Source organism: Odocoileus virginianus, chromosome 2 (assembly GCF_023699985.2).
Source record: "Odocoileus virginianus isolate 20LAN1187 ecotype Illinois chromosome 2, Ovbor_1.2, whole genome shotgun sequence".
NCBI lineage: Eukaryota > Metazoa > Chordata > Mammalia > Artiodactyla > Cervidae > Odocoileus > Odocoileus virginianus.
Window position 1 is genome coordinate 63,201,553 of NC_069675.1, and position 17,217 is coordinate 63,218,769.

A 17,217-nucleotide genomic window follows, 5' to 3' on the forward strand; every position below is an offset into this window, starting at 1 on the left:
GAAGCCCGATGGGCAAACAGTCCATGGGGTCGCAAAAGAGTCCAATGCAACTGAGCACAAGCACACACTCACACAATGGCTGGGGAAGCCTAAAGACCACTGCAAATACACTCAATCAAGGTTCAAATATTTTATTTTCTTATTCATACAGTATGAAGTTTCCTAAAGATCCCACAACATGATGTTTCATGCAGAAGAAAAACTAAACATTCAACATAAACCACCCCCCACCCACCCACCCACCCACACACACTAAAAAAAAAAAAGAAAAAAAGAAAAAACCCTCATTCCCCAGTAAGGAAATAATGTTTGCACTATTTTTCTGTAACGCCAGCCAAGATATGCACAAGCAAGAGAAATAGAAAGCATTTGCTAAAATATCTGTAACAAATACTTATGTACAAAAAATTCACAAAAGACGAGTTCCCCTCTTGAAGCAGAGCACATGGCAGTTGACACTGAACAGACCAAGCCACTGGCCGGGGTGATAAGCCACGTACTGATCCAGGGGAAGAGAGTTACATGTGGAGATTTTCAGCTTGAATGTTAACATTTCCAAAGTTTGGCAACATTATGTTTTAAAATTATGCAAATTATGTAAACAAGAGGTACATTTTAAATTGATCTACATGCAAAACTCCATGTCATGCAAGGACACCAAGCACCGGGATTTCTCTCACAGACAGAGCCCATGGCGTGCAGCACTCAGCTGAAGGAACAGCGGTGGCAGGCGGCTGTGCCCAAATTAAGATGCTTTCAACCTTGATTCAACCTGCCCTTCCCACTCAGAGTATAAAACCAGTTTCCTACAAAATCTATTACAGGGAAAGACTACAGTCCTACAAAGCTAACCAGAATGTTTTCTTCCAGCCAATAGTACCTTTGCAGAAAAGGGAAGGGATGATAATAACATCAATTGGCGGAGCGTGGTACACTACTTTTAAATCACACAAAGTATTAAGTTACCCGAGACGTCTTCGGGCAAAGGAAGAACACCATCATGCACTCTCTATGCCTTGTGGTAAAGAAATTGAAGAGGTATAAATTTGGGTATAATTTTGCTCTTCTGTGACAAACAGTTTAATGAGGCTCCTCCCAGGTAAGTATATGTGGGTGTATAGATACACTCGTGCACATTAAACATCACCAGTTTTTAGATTAGCTGCAAGTCTTCTGAAACAGAGAAGGGAAAATTTATGGTTTAAAGGTAAGTTTAATGAGAATTTACCACCCATGTAATGAAACATAAACGGATATCCTGAGCTAGTACATGATTATTTCCGGAACTCTTCATTAAGTCATGTCTGAGATCAAATCAGGATTGCCTCACACAGCTTCTGTCCTTTACGAATAAAATCACGACGAACTGACACTGACTCGGGGACACCTAATGAACGCAAAGGCTCCTAGTTATGAAGTAACAGAATGAGGCGTAAGCTCTGTGCAGTGACTGCATGAACACAAGAACGAGCTCATGGCAGCAGCGCTGGACTCGACTTTCTCCTCAAGCAGAGACGTCATCAAAGCTGCTCAGCAATGAGACCAGTCCCTGGAAATATATCATAGGTATAAATTAAGTTACACACTCCTTTGTTACAAAAATGTAATCAAGGTAAATAAGAAGATGTTAACAAATGCTTTGTCAATCTCTCAAAGGAGAAAGAGCAGGCAAAGGAAAACAGCTGGCCTAACACCCGGCTCAAACTGTACAATCTTTGATCTATATATAAAACTGTGTGAAATAAAAGTAAGGATGTTGAATGTTCTGCTTGGCACTTTTGTACTCTTTATCATTTTTGTTTCTGAATCAAGTATATTAAATTAAAGCCAACCTACTACACATATAGAAAGCTACATATATCTATATATAAATATTTACATATGTATATATAGATACTTTCTTGTTATAAAAGATGAAGAAAAATAAATTAAAAAGCCAACCCCTTCCCTTTCTTCGCCACATTGATATGCTCTTTTCATGCTGCTGTCCTTCAGCTTTAAAGTGCTACACTGAGTTATTGAGAGAATTAGAGTTCAATAACACTTAGTTGGGCTTCATGAGGCTCATGTTGGAAAATGTGGCTTCACAGAGAAAAATACTTCCATTTAAATACACAAAGAGCATTGCTGGACGTCTTGAGCAGATCTTCAGAGATGGAGAAGAAAGCAAAAGTGTTGGGTGGTACTCTTTACACAAGAGTCACACGTCTACCACCATCTTTTTGTGGATATCTAGGCCGCCTACAACCTGCAACAGACAGAACAGACCACACTTGACCAGGTGTGAGGGACTCTGTTGTACCAGTCTAACTATCCTATGAAAACTGAGGTTTAAAAAAGCACACTACTTTAGCCATTTCCAGAAGCTGCTGTTCTTTTTTTAAAACTCACATCGCCTTTTGTTAGAATTTTCATGGCTTCTTTCTCCCAGGATAACAAGCATTTTCTTGCGCTCTAACACAAGAAATGGCAATTTTTCCATGAAGGACTAGGCAGGAAATATTTTAAGCTTTGTAGGCCATGTATAGTTTCTCTTAAATTTTCTTCCTCCATTTTTTTTTTTTAAACAGCACTTTCAAGTTTAAAAAACTTTTTTTAGCTCAAAAACATAAAAAATAGGCTACCGGAAGGATTTGGCCCACTCTTTCCTCTGCATTTCGACATGGATTCGGTAGTTTAATATCAAATGTTAACCAGGTGTTACCATAAAAACTCAAAAACCAAATACAGGCTTCATTGTCACTCTGTTCTAGAATATATCAAAAAGTAATGAATAAAATTTTCTGCACATTGCTCTTACGTGGAGTCAAATACACGTAGAGGTGTTATAGACACCTCTGTGAATACTGACACAGCAATGTCGAAGAGAGATTACCTGTAGCATTATGTGAGGGTAACTTTTATTAAGCAAAACCTACATAAAATAGGCAAACCATAAAGGGTAACAGCTTGGTGAATTTTCAGAGTGATGACCCAAGTAAGCAGCGCCCAGGGCATCACCAAGGCTCTTCTGCGACCCCCCTCCCACCCTATCTCCCTCCTCCCAAGCCACCACCTACACGTAACTAGTCACTACGACAACACCATGGATCAGGTTGATCTGTTTTTACACACTTTACAAATGAAATCTTTCAAGTCTGTCTTGTTTCACTCAACATTATGTTTGTGAGACTCATCCATGTTGTACATAGTTGCATCTGCTACTATTTTTTAACTTTTTAATTTTTATTTGAAAAATAAAGCTTAAACAACCAGCTAGTTCTACAACTCCTGTCATGAAAACAGCCGTTTGCTATCCTGTCTTCAAATTTCTTTTTACTTTAGCGGCAATCATTTAGAATTCTCAGCTGATGTTCAATATTTGCCTACAAGACTCCAAGTAACATTCCTACGTTGCTTCTTCTTGGATTTAAAGTTTTAGGCATTATCCATCAACTTCCCATTGCAGGAGATGCAGCTTTCACTTCCACACACACACACACACACACACCTCTTCCCTTCCTATATCATCTCCTATCCTTCTCCTATCCTACATCATCTCCTACCCCACATACCTCCCACCTCTCCCATGCATCAAAGAGCTGCATGTTTGTTTTTGTTTATTAGATAGAAATTCAGCATTTTATTTATGCCTATATAAAATACTACTTACAGCAGAAGAGAACTGTGTACTATGATTACTTTTGCTTCCCTGCAGATCTGTTTTGCTACAGTTAATAACTGATCTTTTTCTTCACTGGGTGTTCTATGCATTTATCATTAATTCAACACTAAACTTTGCCCTAAAGGCACTCAGATGTATTACATCAAGCTATCAATTTTATTATTTTCAAATCACTCCCAGAGCTTTTGGACTTACTCCCATCCAAGCTTGGCATCCATGGATCCTCCTAGAGACTTTCTCTTCCACCTGACCGTCTGAGCTTCCTGGATCCCACACACTGACTTCTTTTTTTGATTTATAACCTTTTCATAGTGGGAGTACATCTTCTAGTAGTTTCCAAAAAAGGGAGAAGGACTTGCATACCTGAAAATGTCTGATTCTACCATCCAGTTTGAGTTCACTGAGACTTCTTGTTTTGTCCTCTGTCTTCCAAGTCGCTAAATGAGACAGCTGTCACCATCGCGGTTCTTGACTCTTCGTATGAAGTCCTTCCCCTGTTTCTCTACCTGAGCTCTTTGGAAGCTTGTAAACCATCTCTTTGTTTTAAAATTTCATGATGGTGTACCAAGGCCCAGATTATTTTATATACTATGCTGGGTACTTGGTAAGCCCCTTCAGTCAAGGAAACTTTTGATTCTGAGAATTTTCTGATTCATTTTTGATGATTTCCTTCCCTCCAATTTCTTTCTGGGACCTAACATTTGGAGGTCCTAACACAGAAGGATGTTAGACCTCCTAGAATGAATCCCAACATTTAAATTTCCTAGAGCTCTTTTATCCATTGTCCAATTTTTGTTTCAAAGATCTAATATATTATATCCCTAAGGGTAATAATGAGATTTCTGTTCTACTTTTAAAGTGTTTATTGGCCTCGCATAGGCCTGCTTCAGCATGCTTCTTTTCCAGGTTTGATTTCATCTCTGTAATCCGTATCAGATCTGGTGATCCTGGGCTCTCTCCTCCTACGGAAAGTCCACCCCAGAGCCTCTCTGCATGGGGCAGGGCTGCTGACTGTGCGCTGCGCTTTGAACAACTAGGTAAATACCATTTCTAGAAGTCAGCTTTCCCAAACAGGGCTTTTCCCACCTCTTGCCTAGAGGGTACAAGTGTAGCTGCCAGGGAATCAAGTCAAAGAAAAAGGCTGGAGGTGTCAAAATGCAAACATGCTGTTCTTAATTTCCCCAACACACACATGCGCACGCGCGTGCACACACACAGCCCTATTTCACTCTTGCCAAGCTCCCACTACAGTGTAGGAGAGATTGAACAGAGTCAGGAAGGAGACCTTGTGTTCCATTTGCTTCTTACACAGACTTAAGCAACTCTCCTGTTAACCCCACCTTCACCCTCACTTTCAGTCATGTCTCCACTTTCTGAGCCTTTTAGGGGTTCCACATTATAAACCAAGCTGCTTCTCCGCTTTCCCAGTTGATAGCTTAGAATGTTCATTCCTGTCTGCTAACCACTCAACTTTATAAATTACCAAACTGAGTTACTATCCTCTCTGCTATTCACCTGGTACTTGTGGGTTTATAACCTTTTCTTTTTAACCCATTTAATTTCAGTGAAATTTTCAAAGGAAACAAAACTAAATACATGCATTCAATCCATCAACGTTAATCTTGTCACTGATCATTTCTAAGATTTGTGTATGGTAAAGCATTCTGAAAATGTTAAAACAGATACGTAGTATGTGATCTTTTAAGGTAACTCTCTCTTTCTCTGTTACAGCTTAAGAAAACAGAATAAACAGAACCCAATGAAGCTCAAGTTATGAGCCTGATAAATGTTCCCAAAAGTTGGCTTAATATACAAACATTTTCACTCATTCCTGAACTATGCCCTCCAAAAATACAAGTAAAGGCAATTTATCACAAAGGCTGAAAAATAAACTCAAAGCTTAGCTTACGCCTTCAACGTACAGACCATAATTTCTCTACCTAGGGATGTATTTCTTTCCACTAGTAAAGTGATTTACATGTAATTTTAAGTTACAGCTTATATTTACTAAATGCAAGTAATCTTCACTTATACACATCCCTTCATATCACTCCAGCCAAGTTCCTCATTTTTGTTTTGTTCCCTAAAGTTTTGGAATTTTTTTTTTCCTACTTTTGAAAACTGGCTGCTATGATGCCACTACCAGGCTGGTCTCATGTCACGCACAACCCGATGCAAACCCACGGGAGTCCTTCAACACAAGCTAGCAACAGTGGGGTAGACACGGCGGGGGAACAGGACGCACTTGCAACAGCACCACCGGGCACTGGTTCCAAAGCGCAAGAGTTCATCCTATCTAACTCTCTTCCAAGAAGAACCAGCCTGTTCTTTAAACTAGAGCGCCACCCTACTTTTTTGAAACAAAATGCAAAGATCTCATTCCCTTGAGATGAAAAAAGATCCTTGAGGTATAATGTAAACTTCTACTTAAAAGCCAAAGTAGCTACTTAAGTCCTTATGTAACACATGACAAATTAATCTGTTTTCCCTGGTGTCCTCTAAGTAAAAAATGAAGAGAAGGAAAACCTTCCACAGAAGCATTCAGTAAAGACTGAAAATTTTCAAAACGTTTTATTTTCTTTGCATTTCCTTTGGATTGTCCAGCATCTTCAGTTTACCGTTAAAACTGCTTATGATGCATCAGAAAGTTACTATCTCTGTTTTAGGGGCATCAGCCACAGAAGAGAAGCAATAAACAGGAAGCTGAGCAAGTGCCCCACTTCCCACCGAGAGCAAGTCCGCCAGGGCTTCTCACAACTGTAGGCTATGCCTCTATGGAGCCCTTGCCCCAGATTACAAAAACCACCCATCAGTAGCTTAGAAAAAAAGGAGAGGGGAAAACAAATCACCTTTCTACGTCGCCTCACTGCTGAGTTTGTGACAGATGGGGACTCCATTTCTTTCATCTTTGTGACCAAGCCTCTCAATTCCTAGCTGAAATTCATGAACTCTTACTTCCTACGAAGTATTTTCAAATAACCTAGCTGTTCACTTGGGAGGCTACCAATAATAAGTAAAAGTGACTAGTACCATTCCTGTGGCATTTTATCAATCACTGAGAATATTAATTCTTGAGAATAATTAGTAATTAGTAACAGTTACAACAAAGAACATTTCAAAACTTTGAATCTGGGGCTATCGGGCAAAATCAAACACAGAAATTTCTAGGGCAAAATATAAATATAAGGAATTCTCTACTAAGTGATATTAAACATGTTTTTATGAAACATAACTAATGAAGAACCAGCTTTTTTGTACTTACAGCACAGAATTCTTCAAAGGATATTCTTCCATCCCCATCCTTATCTGCATTTATTATGGTTTTGTCTACGATTTGCTGTAACTGTGTATCTTTCAGATTGTTCCCCACCATCATCTTTAGCACCTGGAAGAGTTCCCCATTGGAAATATAGCCGTCTTTATCCATGTCATAGATACGGAAAGCAACTAAAAAAAAGAGCAAGGAAAAATCAATGGCAGTTACATGGTAATCACGAACACTTTCAAAGAGAGAGAAGATAGTAAGTTGCCCAGCATTTCGAACTCTACTATGAGGACAGCTCCTTCCCACATAGAGATGGTGTTTTTAGGTGAAACTAGGTGGTTACAAGTATATGGGCTATGGAGTTAAGACTGCCTGGGCCAGTTAATGCAGCCTAGAGTTTAAGTCATTTACCCTTTCCTAAGCTTCAGTTTCTGCACATATAAAATTGGGGCTAATAATAGTTCTAACCTCCCAGGTTCTTTACAGCAGGGGTCCCTAAACCTCCAGGATCTAATGCCTGATGATCTGAGGTGGAGCTGATGTAATAACAGAAATAAAGTGCACAATAAATGTGATGCAGTTGAACCATCCCAGACCCACTTCCTACCCCAGTCCATGGGAGAACTGTCTTACAAAACCAGTTCCTGGTGCTGAAAAGGTTGGGGACTGCTGCTTTGCAGTACTGAGATAATATACAAAGACAGCAACTCTTATTATTATAAATATTATTCTCATTTATATCAAGAAATCACTTGCAAAGGATGTTAGCATATAGCCTGTGCCTCAGAGAATTGTTATTGAACATAATGTCTCTCCAGTTAAGAGCTGAATATTTTAAAAAGATACCAGATGTTCCCTGAAAGAGAGGCCAGCCTACATAAACCAAAAGAGTAAACTTCTGGCTAAATAATTCTGAATACAAGTATAAACGAAGTTAGGCTAATCACATTAAAGCATTTCTTCTCACTTTCATGCCAATATTTTATATTATTTAACCACAACTGGAATATAATCCTAAAAATTGTGAATCAATTTTGTGTACTGTATGCCTGTAACGTATAAGCAACAATGACACATCATTAAAAATACAAATTGCAAATGTCCAAAAACAATCTTCTCCAGAATGTAAAATTTCTGTTATGTCTACTAAGGATCTAGAATAAAAGATACCTTTTAGAATATTTTAAAAGGAGGTTATAATGCAGCATGGGGCAGTGGTCTAAGAGGAAGAACGAGCTCAGTGAAGAAAAATACTTACACCTCAACTTCTGTTCCTTATCTCCTTTGACGCTGAACTGAGAGACCCCCTCAATGAATTCTGAGCAAGAGTAAAAAACATTCACAAATCAGAAGTTTCCATTTTTTACAAAGAACACACACGCGCATGGACACAAACCCTACATGCTCACAACAGAATATTTTCCTGTTCCAAAAGAAAATATTACTAGTGGAATTTACAACTGAAAAAGCCAAATCTGAAACTTCAACAAACAAGGTTCTATATATAAGTTGAACCTGGAACTCTCTAAAATCAAATCAACTTGAAGAAGCTGATTTATTATTTATTATTATTATTTATTAGTTGCTACAGAGCATAACACTCAAAAAACATATTCCTTAAACTATTTAACTCTATATTCTTAGAATATGATTATACAAGAGGGCTTTAAAAAAATATTTACATTGTTTGGCAGAAAAAATTGGGAGGTTTCTGGTTCCAAAATTCAGAATCATTTACATAAACTGAAGTTTCATAACAAATGGTCATTTTTCTTCACTGCTGCTGAACACTAAATCCCAACCAGTTTAGAGCCCTTCACTTGGACAATTGTTCAAATGAAAATAACAAAAACTAAAAAAAAAAGAAAGAAAAAGAATGAAAGAAAATAACAAAAAGTGTTGATTTCCTGATGAAATGAAAGGTTTATTTAAAGTGTAGAATCAAATGGCTGACATCAGCAAAAGCACTACTGTCTCTGTAAAATCTAGATTAACTAAATTAATCCCGTCTATGATAATACTCCTATCCTTCTGACTTCAGCTTATTTTTTATTGCTGACTTATTGTTAAAGTCTCATTCTTTAAAAAAAAAGTTTTAAAAAAATGTGGCTTCTAGTATTTTAAGTTTCTCTAAAATTTTCTAACAACAAAAGAAATAAATACTAAATCCCATTTTTTAGATTACCTAAATGGGCACTTCGATCATTTATGTCCCAAAAAGTACAAGGTCTTATTAGCTGATTAAGGTTCATATATCACAGACTTTTGAGTTTTAACAATCTATTATTATAAGAAAACCAGTACTCAAGGACATTCAAGAAAAAGTCAACTTTTCAGACATTTCTGTACATAGAAGTATAAGACTATTCATAGATGATCTAACTTGCAGTTTAACTAACTACTTTCTTACCTTTAAAGTCTACTTCTCCATTCCCATCTGTGTCGAATATATCTATTACTCGCTGTACTAAGGGGTTCTGTTGTAACTCAGGTAGAGACATGAACTCTTCCACACTCAAAGAACCAGAATTGTCCAAATCAAGCTTCTTAAATCTCTTTCCTAGCCTTTTAATTTCATCAGCATCAACTAAAAGCAAACAAAAAGAGGCGTTATCATTTACCAAATGATTGTATGATAACTACGAGAAACAATTCAGCAGTTATCCAATAGTTTAATTTTCAATTTAATTTAGAGTTGAACATACTATGGACTAACTTTTATAACAAAGAAAATATATCATGAAATTTTTTTCGTTACCTCTTTGCTTGTCTGTACCCGCCATAACATACAACCAACTGTATGTATGCTGAGTACCAAGATATTACAGGATTGACAATGCTAAGCTGATCATGGAAGTCAGGTGGTTCATACCAGGCAGACTAAATCAATCTCTGCTATGTACACCAGGCACTCTGATTTTCATTTCTCTTTTAAATTTTAATTAAGTTATTTCTAACAGTTCATGGTTCAAAATCTGAACAAGGTTTGAATACAGTTCAATATTCAAAGTCTTCCTCCAATGCTGCCAGCTTCTTGAATATTCATCTAAAGATCATTCTTCACAAGTATGAACAAATAAAACCCAGCACTTTTTAATTTTTAATTAAATTTTAAGAAAAAAATTTAATAAAAGTTAAATATTTTTAAAGGTTACTTTTCATTTACAGTTATTGCCAATCTCCTAAAAATTAGGCACAGATCAAATCCATCCTGGCAACACCACTGAATGTTTCAGATCTGTACTTCTAAATATAAAGAATTCCAACTTTTGGCACCATCTTTCATCGAAGGTTTTTTCTGCTACTTGGAATCACACTCCCTTTAAAACAGATGAACAAGGAAAAACAAACAAACCTCACCCTTTTGACTCATCTTGTGACTCAGAGATACTGTTTTTAATGTTTTGCCAAGTTGAGACTCATGCTATTTTTCCACTTTTTTGTAAGGATACCTCTGGGAGGGACTATCTTTTCTAGCAGTTGAAAGTTCCTACATATTCAATTTAAACTATACGATACAAAGTATTATAATAGATAATCTTATAATCATACATATGCATATGTATGCCTCTAAAAATTAAGATATTAAAAACAGATCTTTTAGTCTGAGTTTCTAAAATACAGCTATTACTATGGGATGTTAACACAGAAAACAACCAAATTAAATTACTGAGACCTTACCCAGATTAACGCACCCTTGAATATACTCAGGAATAAATGTGCAATCTATATGGTTACTTATTTAAAGAAGTGATTTCAAGAATCTTATTAATGTTAACACATAAAATAATTAAGCTGCTTTCAGAGATCTCATGATGCTATCTAAGTTTAAATAAGTACTTCTAATTGGACATAATAACACTAAAGAATATATAATATTAATACATAGAAGGTTGCTTATCTATTCATCATCTCAGATAAAGAAACACCAACAATTATATATATATATATATATATGTATGTATTTTTTTTTCTCATTTAGAAAAAAGAATATGAGTTACCAACAGTAGCAAAGAGATGCAGGCCTTCAAGCACTGTTATTACTATACACATATGCGCGCGCGCGTACACACACACACACACACACACACACAGTTGCTATGCCACTGTTACGTGGTTTTGAGGTTTCTCAGAATGTAAAGGAAAAGAAATAAGCAGAATGGTAGAAAAACAAACTTTCCTCAAATTTTAGCCAATTCCCCAAATCTGTATAATAGTAATAAAGAACAAAAAACTATTCCTTCAAAAAATTCTAACAGCCACTTTATAAATAGTTTATTACCTATTGGTTTGTTAATGATTTAAAAACAAAATAAAGCAAGACTATCAAATCCTTTGAGCAATAATAGTATTTTCAAAGAAACAACTAAATGTGATGCAGTATCCTGAACAGAATCTTGGAAAAGAAAAAACTTTTCAAAGTCACCTTTTTTCCCACTAAAATATAGAGCTTACAATGTTGTAACAATGATTAATTTCTCCATTTTGATAACAATAATTGCATTTCAAGTCTGTGAAATGTTAACATCAAAAGAAGCTGGGTGTGTGGTAACTGAGACGTCTATTATTTTTGCAACTTCTTGGTAATTTTTCCTTACATCTCCTCCAATTTGTGACAACTCAATTTTTATCTTGTCTTTCATGACTTTGAAACTTTTGGTCCAGTATTTTGTAAAATGTCCTTCAGCAAGAATTGATTTTTTTTTTAATGATTAGAATGCATTTGGGGCAAGAATACCGTAGAAATAATGTGCCCTTCTCATTTCATCATTGTCAAGGGTGGCCAAAGGGGTTTCTGTCAGATTTCTCCACTATAAATCTACTATCTTTCCCTTTGCATCGAAAAATACTGGGAGGAGTACTTTGAGACTATTCATATCCTATTTTCTCCTCAAACTCTGATCTAAATTTAGCATCATCTTAGGTAGGTCTTGTTTGTAAAATTTTATTTCTGTGGTATTGCCTAATAATTTTTTCCCTCATTATTAACTAGATTGTTACTGTTAAGAAAAAAAAAAATAAACTTTTTTTTAAAAAAAGTAATTCTTGTAAAGACTACCATATGATTAAAGCCTTATACTGTTGTCAACAGAAGCTACTGGGTAGGTTTTCAACATAAAGACTAGTTTAAAAGTTTTAAAGTTTAAATCTACAAATGTAATGATTATATTTCCAATGTTATCCCAAATAAGAAATCAAAACCACCAGGGGGCGCAGAAGGGACCATCACAGATTAAAAACCTTCATAAGCAGCTCCAGTACTCTTGCCTGGAAAATCCCATGGATAGAGGAGCCTGGTAGGCTGCAGTCCAAGGGGCCGCCAAGAGTCGGACACAACTGAGCGACTTCACTTTCACTTTTCACTAAGCAGCTCCATGACTATAAAGAAAGCTGAGCACCGAATAGTTGCTGTTTTTGAACTGTTGTGTTGGATAAGACTCTTGAGAGTCCCTTGGATTGCAAGAAGATCCAACCAGTCCATCTTGAAAATCAGTCCTGAAAATTCACTGGAAGGACTGATGATGAAGCTGAAACTCCAATATTTTGGCCACCAGATGCGAGGAACTGACTCATTTGAAAAGACCCTGATGCTGAGAAAGACTGAAGGCAGAAGGAGAGGGAACAACAGATGATGAGATGGTTGGTTGGCTGGCATCACTGACTCAATGGACATGAGTTTGAGTAACCTCTGGGAGTTGGTGATGGACAGGGAGGCCTGGTTTGCTGCAGTCCATGGGGTCACAAAGAGTCGGACACAACTGAGCAACTGAACTGAACTGAAGCAGCTTCAAAATACACACCTAATTTTATAATAACCTTCTTTATAGACTAACAGTCTAATATTTATGTTCCACACAGAACAGTTTGACAATGAAACAAAACAGAGAAAATTCCCTATTAATATTGAAAGAATAAAAAAGGTATATTATGAAACATGGACATTTGTACTGTGTCTTTTTCTTTTAAGTGAAAAACTTTCAACCACTTTTAAAATATCTAGATTTTAGGGGGCATATCACAATTTTCTAAAGCAAGATGAAATATGTGCTTTTGGTGTTTCTAAATTATTATACACTTTAAAATGGTGGTGGTCATTTAGTCGCTAAGTTGTGTCCTACTCTTGTGACCTCATGAACTGTTTAGCCTGCCAGGCTCCTCTGTCCATGGAATTCTCCAGGAAAGAGTACTGGACTAGGTTGCCATTTCCTTCTCCAGGGGATCTTCCTGACCCAGGAATCAAACCTGGGTCTCCTGCACTGCAGGCAGATTCTTTACCAACTGAGCTATGAGGGAAGCCCACTTTAAAATATTAATTATCAAATATACAAAAACAAGACATCAGCACCAACAAAAGGATTATCAAGTTGTTAATAAAATGCTAAAAAGAAATTTTAAACCAACTTTGGGAAATAAATGATACTCCAAAAACACATCATCATATAGTTCTACAGGTTTTGACAAATTTATACATCTATGGAAATAGCAATGCAATCGAGACAAAAAACACATGTCTGTCATTCCAAATGTTTCCTTGGATCCCTTTCTATCAGTCACAAACATGCCCCACTTACCTCCCCACCACAACTCTAGGCAACCACTGATTTGCTTTCTGTAACTAAATTCTGTCTAGACTTTCAAGTAAATGGAATCATACGTATGTGCTCTTCCTTTTCTCATTAAGTTTTTGAAGTTTTTGACGTCTTCTTTTCCTCATCAAGTTTCTGACATTAATCGGGTTGGTTCATATGTCAGTAGTTTCTTCCTTTTTATGGCAGAGTAGTATATATATCCCATTTATGAATACTTTCCAATTAGTTTAAGCATTCATCTTTAATATACATTCCTAATATTTCCTATCTGAAAATATTAGGAATAAAGCTTCTAAGAACATTATACCTAATCTTTGTATGTTTTCCTGGAATTGCTGGATCATAGGATAAGCACATGTCTGACTTTCAGAAACTGTTAAGTTTTCCAAAGTGGGTGTGCCATTTTACACTCCCATCAGCACTACCTGAGAATTCTAAGGGCTCTCTCTACCTCCTTGCCAGATCATGGTATTGTGAGTCTTTTTAAGTTGAGCCATTCTGGTAGATGGCAGCAGTATGTGATTATAGTTTTAACCTGCATTTCTCTGAGGATTAATGATCTTGAGGATCCTTTTCATGTGATTATTGGCAACTCATATATCTTCATTTGTTATGTGACTTCAAATCCTTTCTCTCTTTAAATGTGAAAGGGAAAATGTTAGTTGCTCAGTGATGTCTGACTCTGCAATCCCATGAGCCTGCCAGGCTCCTCCATCCATGGGATTCTCCAGGTAAGAATACTGGAGCGGGTAGCCATTCCCTTCTCCAGGGGATCTTCCGAACCCAGGGACTGAACCTGGGTCTCCTGCATTGCAGGCGGATTCGTCACTGTCTGGTTGTCTTTTAAAAGTTGCATGATTCTGTTTTTAGACTGGTACAAGTCCTTTGTCAGGTGGAGGTAGTTCAAGTATCTTCTTTTACTTTTTAAACAGCAAAACCTGTCAATTTTGATGAGACCCATTTTTTTCTTTAATGATTCATATTTTGCAGAGCAACTAAAAATCTCTGCCTATAATAAGATTTTGGCTGATGTTTTCTTCTACAAGTTCCATAGCTGTAGTTTTTATGGTTTAAATTTATAACCAAATTTTTCTGCATGTGAGTTAAACTTTCATTCCAGCTATTTGTTTAAAAGGCTCCCCTTACAACGGTATCTTTGATGTTTTTGTCAAAAACCAATTGACTATACAAATCAACAAGCTGTACCTTAAATTCAAAAATGTTACAAGTAAAGTATCCAATTAAAAAATGCTTTAAAAAATCAACCGAATAAAAACATACAGGGATTTATACCCTCTACTGATTTGCTTATCTATTTTACGTCAACACCATAGTTTTATGTTTCATAGTAAGTCTCTAAATCAGGGGACACTGTCCTCACACTTTCTTGTCCCTTTCCAAAACTGTGCTGGCTCTCCTAAGGCCTGTGATTTTTCTATATAGAATTAATAATTATTTGGTAGTTTTTGTTAAAACCCTGCTGAAAATTTGATTGAGATTGTCTTAACTCTGTAGATCAATCGGAGTCAAACCAATACCTTGAGAGTATCAAAGTCTTCCAATCTAGGAATCTGGTACCTCCATTTATTTAGGGCTTTATACGTTTCTTCTCAGTGATGTTTCATACTTCAGTGTACAGAACTTAACATCCAGTTGGTTAAATTTACACTTGAATATCCCAATGTTTTTATTCTACTATAAATAGTATCCTTGTTAATTTCATTTTCTCAATTGCTCACTGCTATTATATAGAAATTCCACTAGTTTTTGTATACTGTCCTTATAGCCTACAATCTTGCTAAATTCACTTCTTATTTCTGGTAACAGAAATAAGATTTACTACAAACACAACCATGTAAGAATAAAGACAATTTTACTCCTGCCTTTTCAATCTGAATACATTTTATTTCGGGCTTCCCTTGTGGCTCAGCTGGTAAAGAATCCATCTGCAACGCATGAGACCGAGGCTTGATCCTTGGGTTGGGAAGATCCCCTGCAGAAGGGAAAGGCTACCCACTTCAGCCTGGAGAATCCTATGGACTGTATAGCCTATAGGGTCGTAAAGAGTTGGACATGACTGAGCGACTTTCACTTTCATATTCTATTTCTTCTACTGGACTTAATGTACTGGCTAGAACTTCTAGTGCAAGTTTGACTACAACTAGAGTAAAAAACTGCTTTCTCCCCCCAATCTTAAATGGAAAGCATTCAGTCTTTTATCATGGAGTAAGTATGACGTTAACTGTAGGTTTTTTTTATAGGTGCCCTTTATCAGGTTGAGAAAATTCCTTTCTGTTCTTAATTTACCAAAAGTATTTATCATTAATGGGTACTGAACTCTTCAAACACTCTGCTACACCTATTCAGATTTGTTTCCTCTTTTATTATGTCAATAGAGTGAATCACATTGATTTTCTTAAGTTAAAATCATACTCCTGGGATAAACTCCACTTGATCATATTTTACTGTCCTTTTTACATATTATTTATGTGACTTAAAAATATTTAAGGATTTTTGCATCTATGTTCATGGTGAATACAGGTCTACAGTTTTCTATAGTATCTTTGGTATTTAGTTCAGTTCAGTAGCTCAGTCATGCCCGACTCTGTAACCCCATCAACTGCAGCACGCCAGGCCTCCCTGTCCATCACCAACTCCTGAAGTTTACCCAAACTCATGTCCATTGAGTCGGTGATGCCATCTAACCATCTCAACTTCTGTCGTCCTTCTCCGCCTTCAATCTTTCCCAACATCAGGGTCTTTTCAAATGAGTCAGCTATTCACATCAGGTGGCCAAAATATTGGAGTTTCAGCTTCAACATCAGTCCTTCCAATGAACACCCAGGACTGATCTCCTTTAGGATGGAATGGTTGGATCTCCTTGCAGTCAGAGGGACTCTCAAGCGTCTTCTCCAACACCACAGTTCAAAGGCATCAATTCTTCTGTGCTCAGCTTTCTTCATAATCCAACTCTCACATCCATACATGACCACTGGAAAAACCATAGCCTTGGCTAGACAGACCTGTGTTGACAAATGTCTCTGCTTTTTAATATGCTATCTAGGTTGGTCATAACTTTCCTTCTAAGGAGTAAGCGTCTTTTAATTTCAAGGCTGCAGTCACCATCTGCAGTGATTTTTGGAGGCCCAAAAAATAAAGTCAGCCACTGTTTCCCCATCTATTTGCCATGAAGTGATGGGACCAGATGCCATGATCTCAGTTTTCTGAATGTTGAGCTTTAAGCCAACTTTTTCACTCTCCTCTTTCATCAAGAAGCTCTTTAGTTCTTCACTTTCTGCTGTAAGGGTGGTGTCATCTGCACATCTGAGGTTACTGATATTTCTCCTGGCAATCCTGATTCCAGTTTGTGCTTCATCTTTGGTATTGCTACTGGTGTAATGCTAGCTGCTATTTCCTGAAGGATTCTAGATTATGACTGATGTCCTCCCCCCCCCCATTAAATGTTTGCTAGAATTTACCAGTAAAGCCATCTGGGCCCTGGAGATTTCCTTGTGGGAAACAATTCAATTTCATGAATAGATAAAATGCTATTAAGATTTTCTATTCCCTTTTGTGTCAGGTTTTAGGAACAGGTATACCTTAAAGATATCACAGATTTGGTTCTGCTGCTGCTAAGTCATGTCAGTTGTGTCTGACTCTGTGTGACCCCATAGATGGCAGCCCACCAGGCTCCGCTG

At 37.0% G+C, this 17,217-nt stretch overlaps 1 protein-coding gene across 2 annotated transcripts in view; it reads right to left on the bottom strand.

The window, feature by feature from the left end:
• Positions 1–1,193: 1,193 nt before the first annotated feature.
• Positions 1,194–17,217, bottom strand: part of PPP3R1 (protein phosphatase 3 regulatory subunit B, alpha) — a 62,914-nt gene continuing 46,890 nt past the window's right edge. For both annotated transcript variants that reach the window (XM_020878607.2, XM_020878608.2), the window contains exons 3-6: positions 9,340–9,516; positions 8,188–8,247; positions 6,927–7,111; positions 1,194–2,248 (exon numbers count right to left, since the gene is read on the bottom strand). In XM_020878607.2, the coding sequence (XP_020734266.1) occupies positions 2,201–2,248; positions 6,927–7,111; positions 8,188–8,247; positions 9,340–9,516 (470 nt within the window). In that variant the 3' untranslated portion in view covers positions 1,194–2,200. The remainder of the gene's footprint in view (positions 2,249–6,926; positions 7,112–8,187; positions 8,248–9,339; positions 9,517–17,217) is intronic.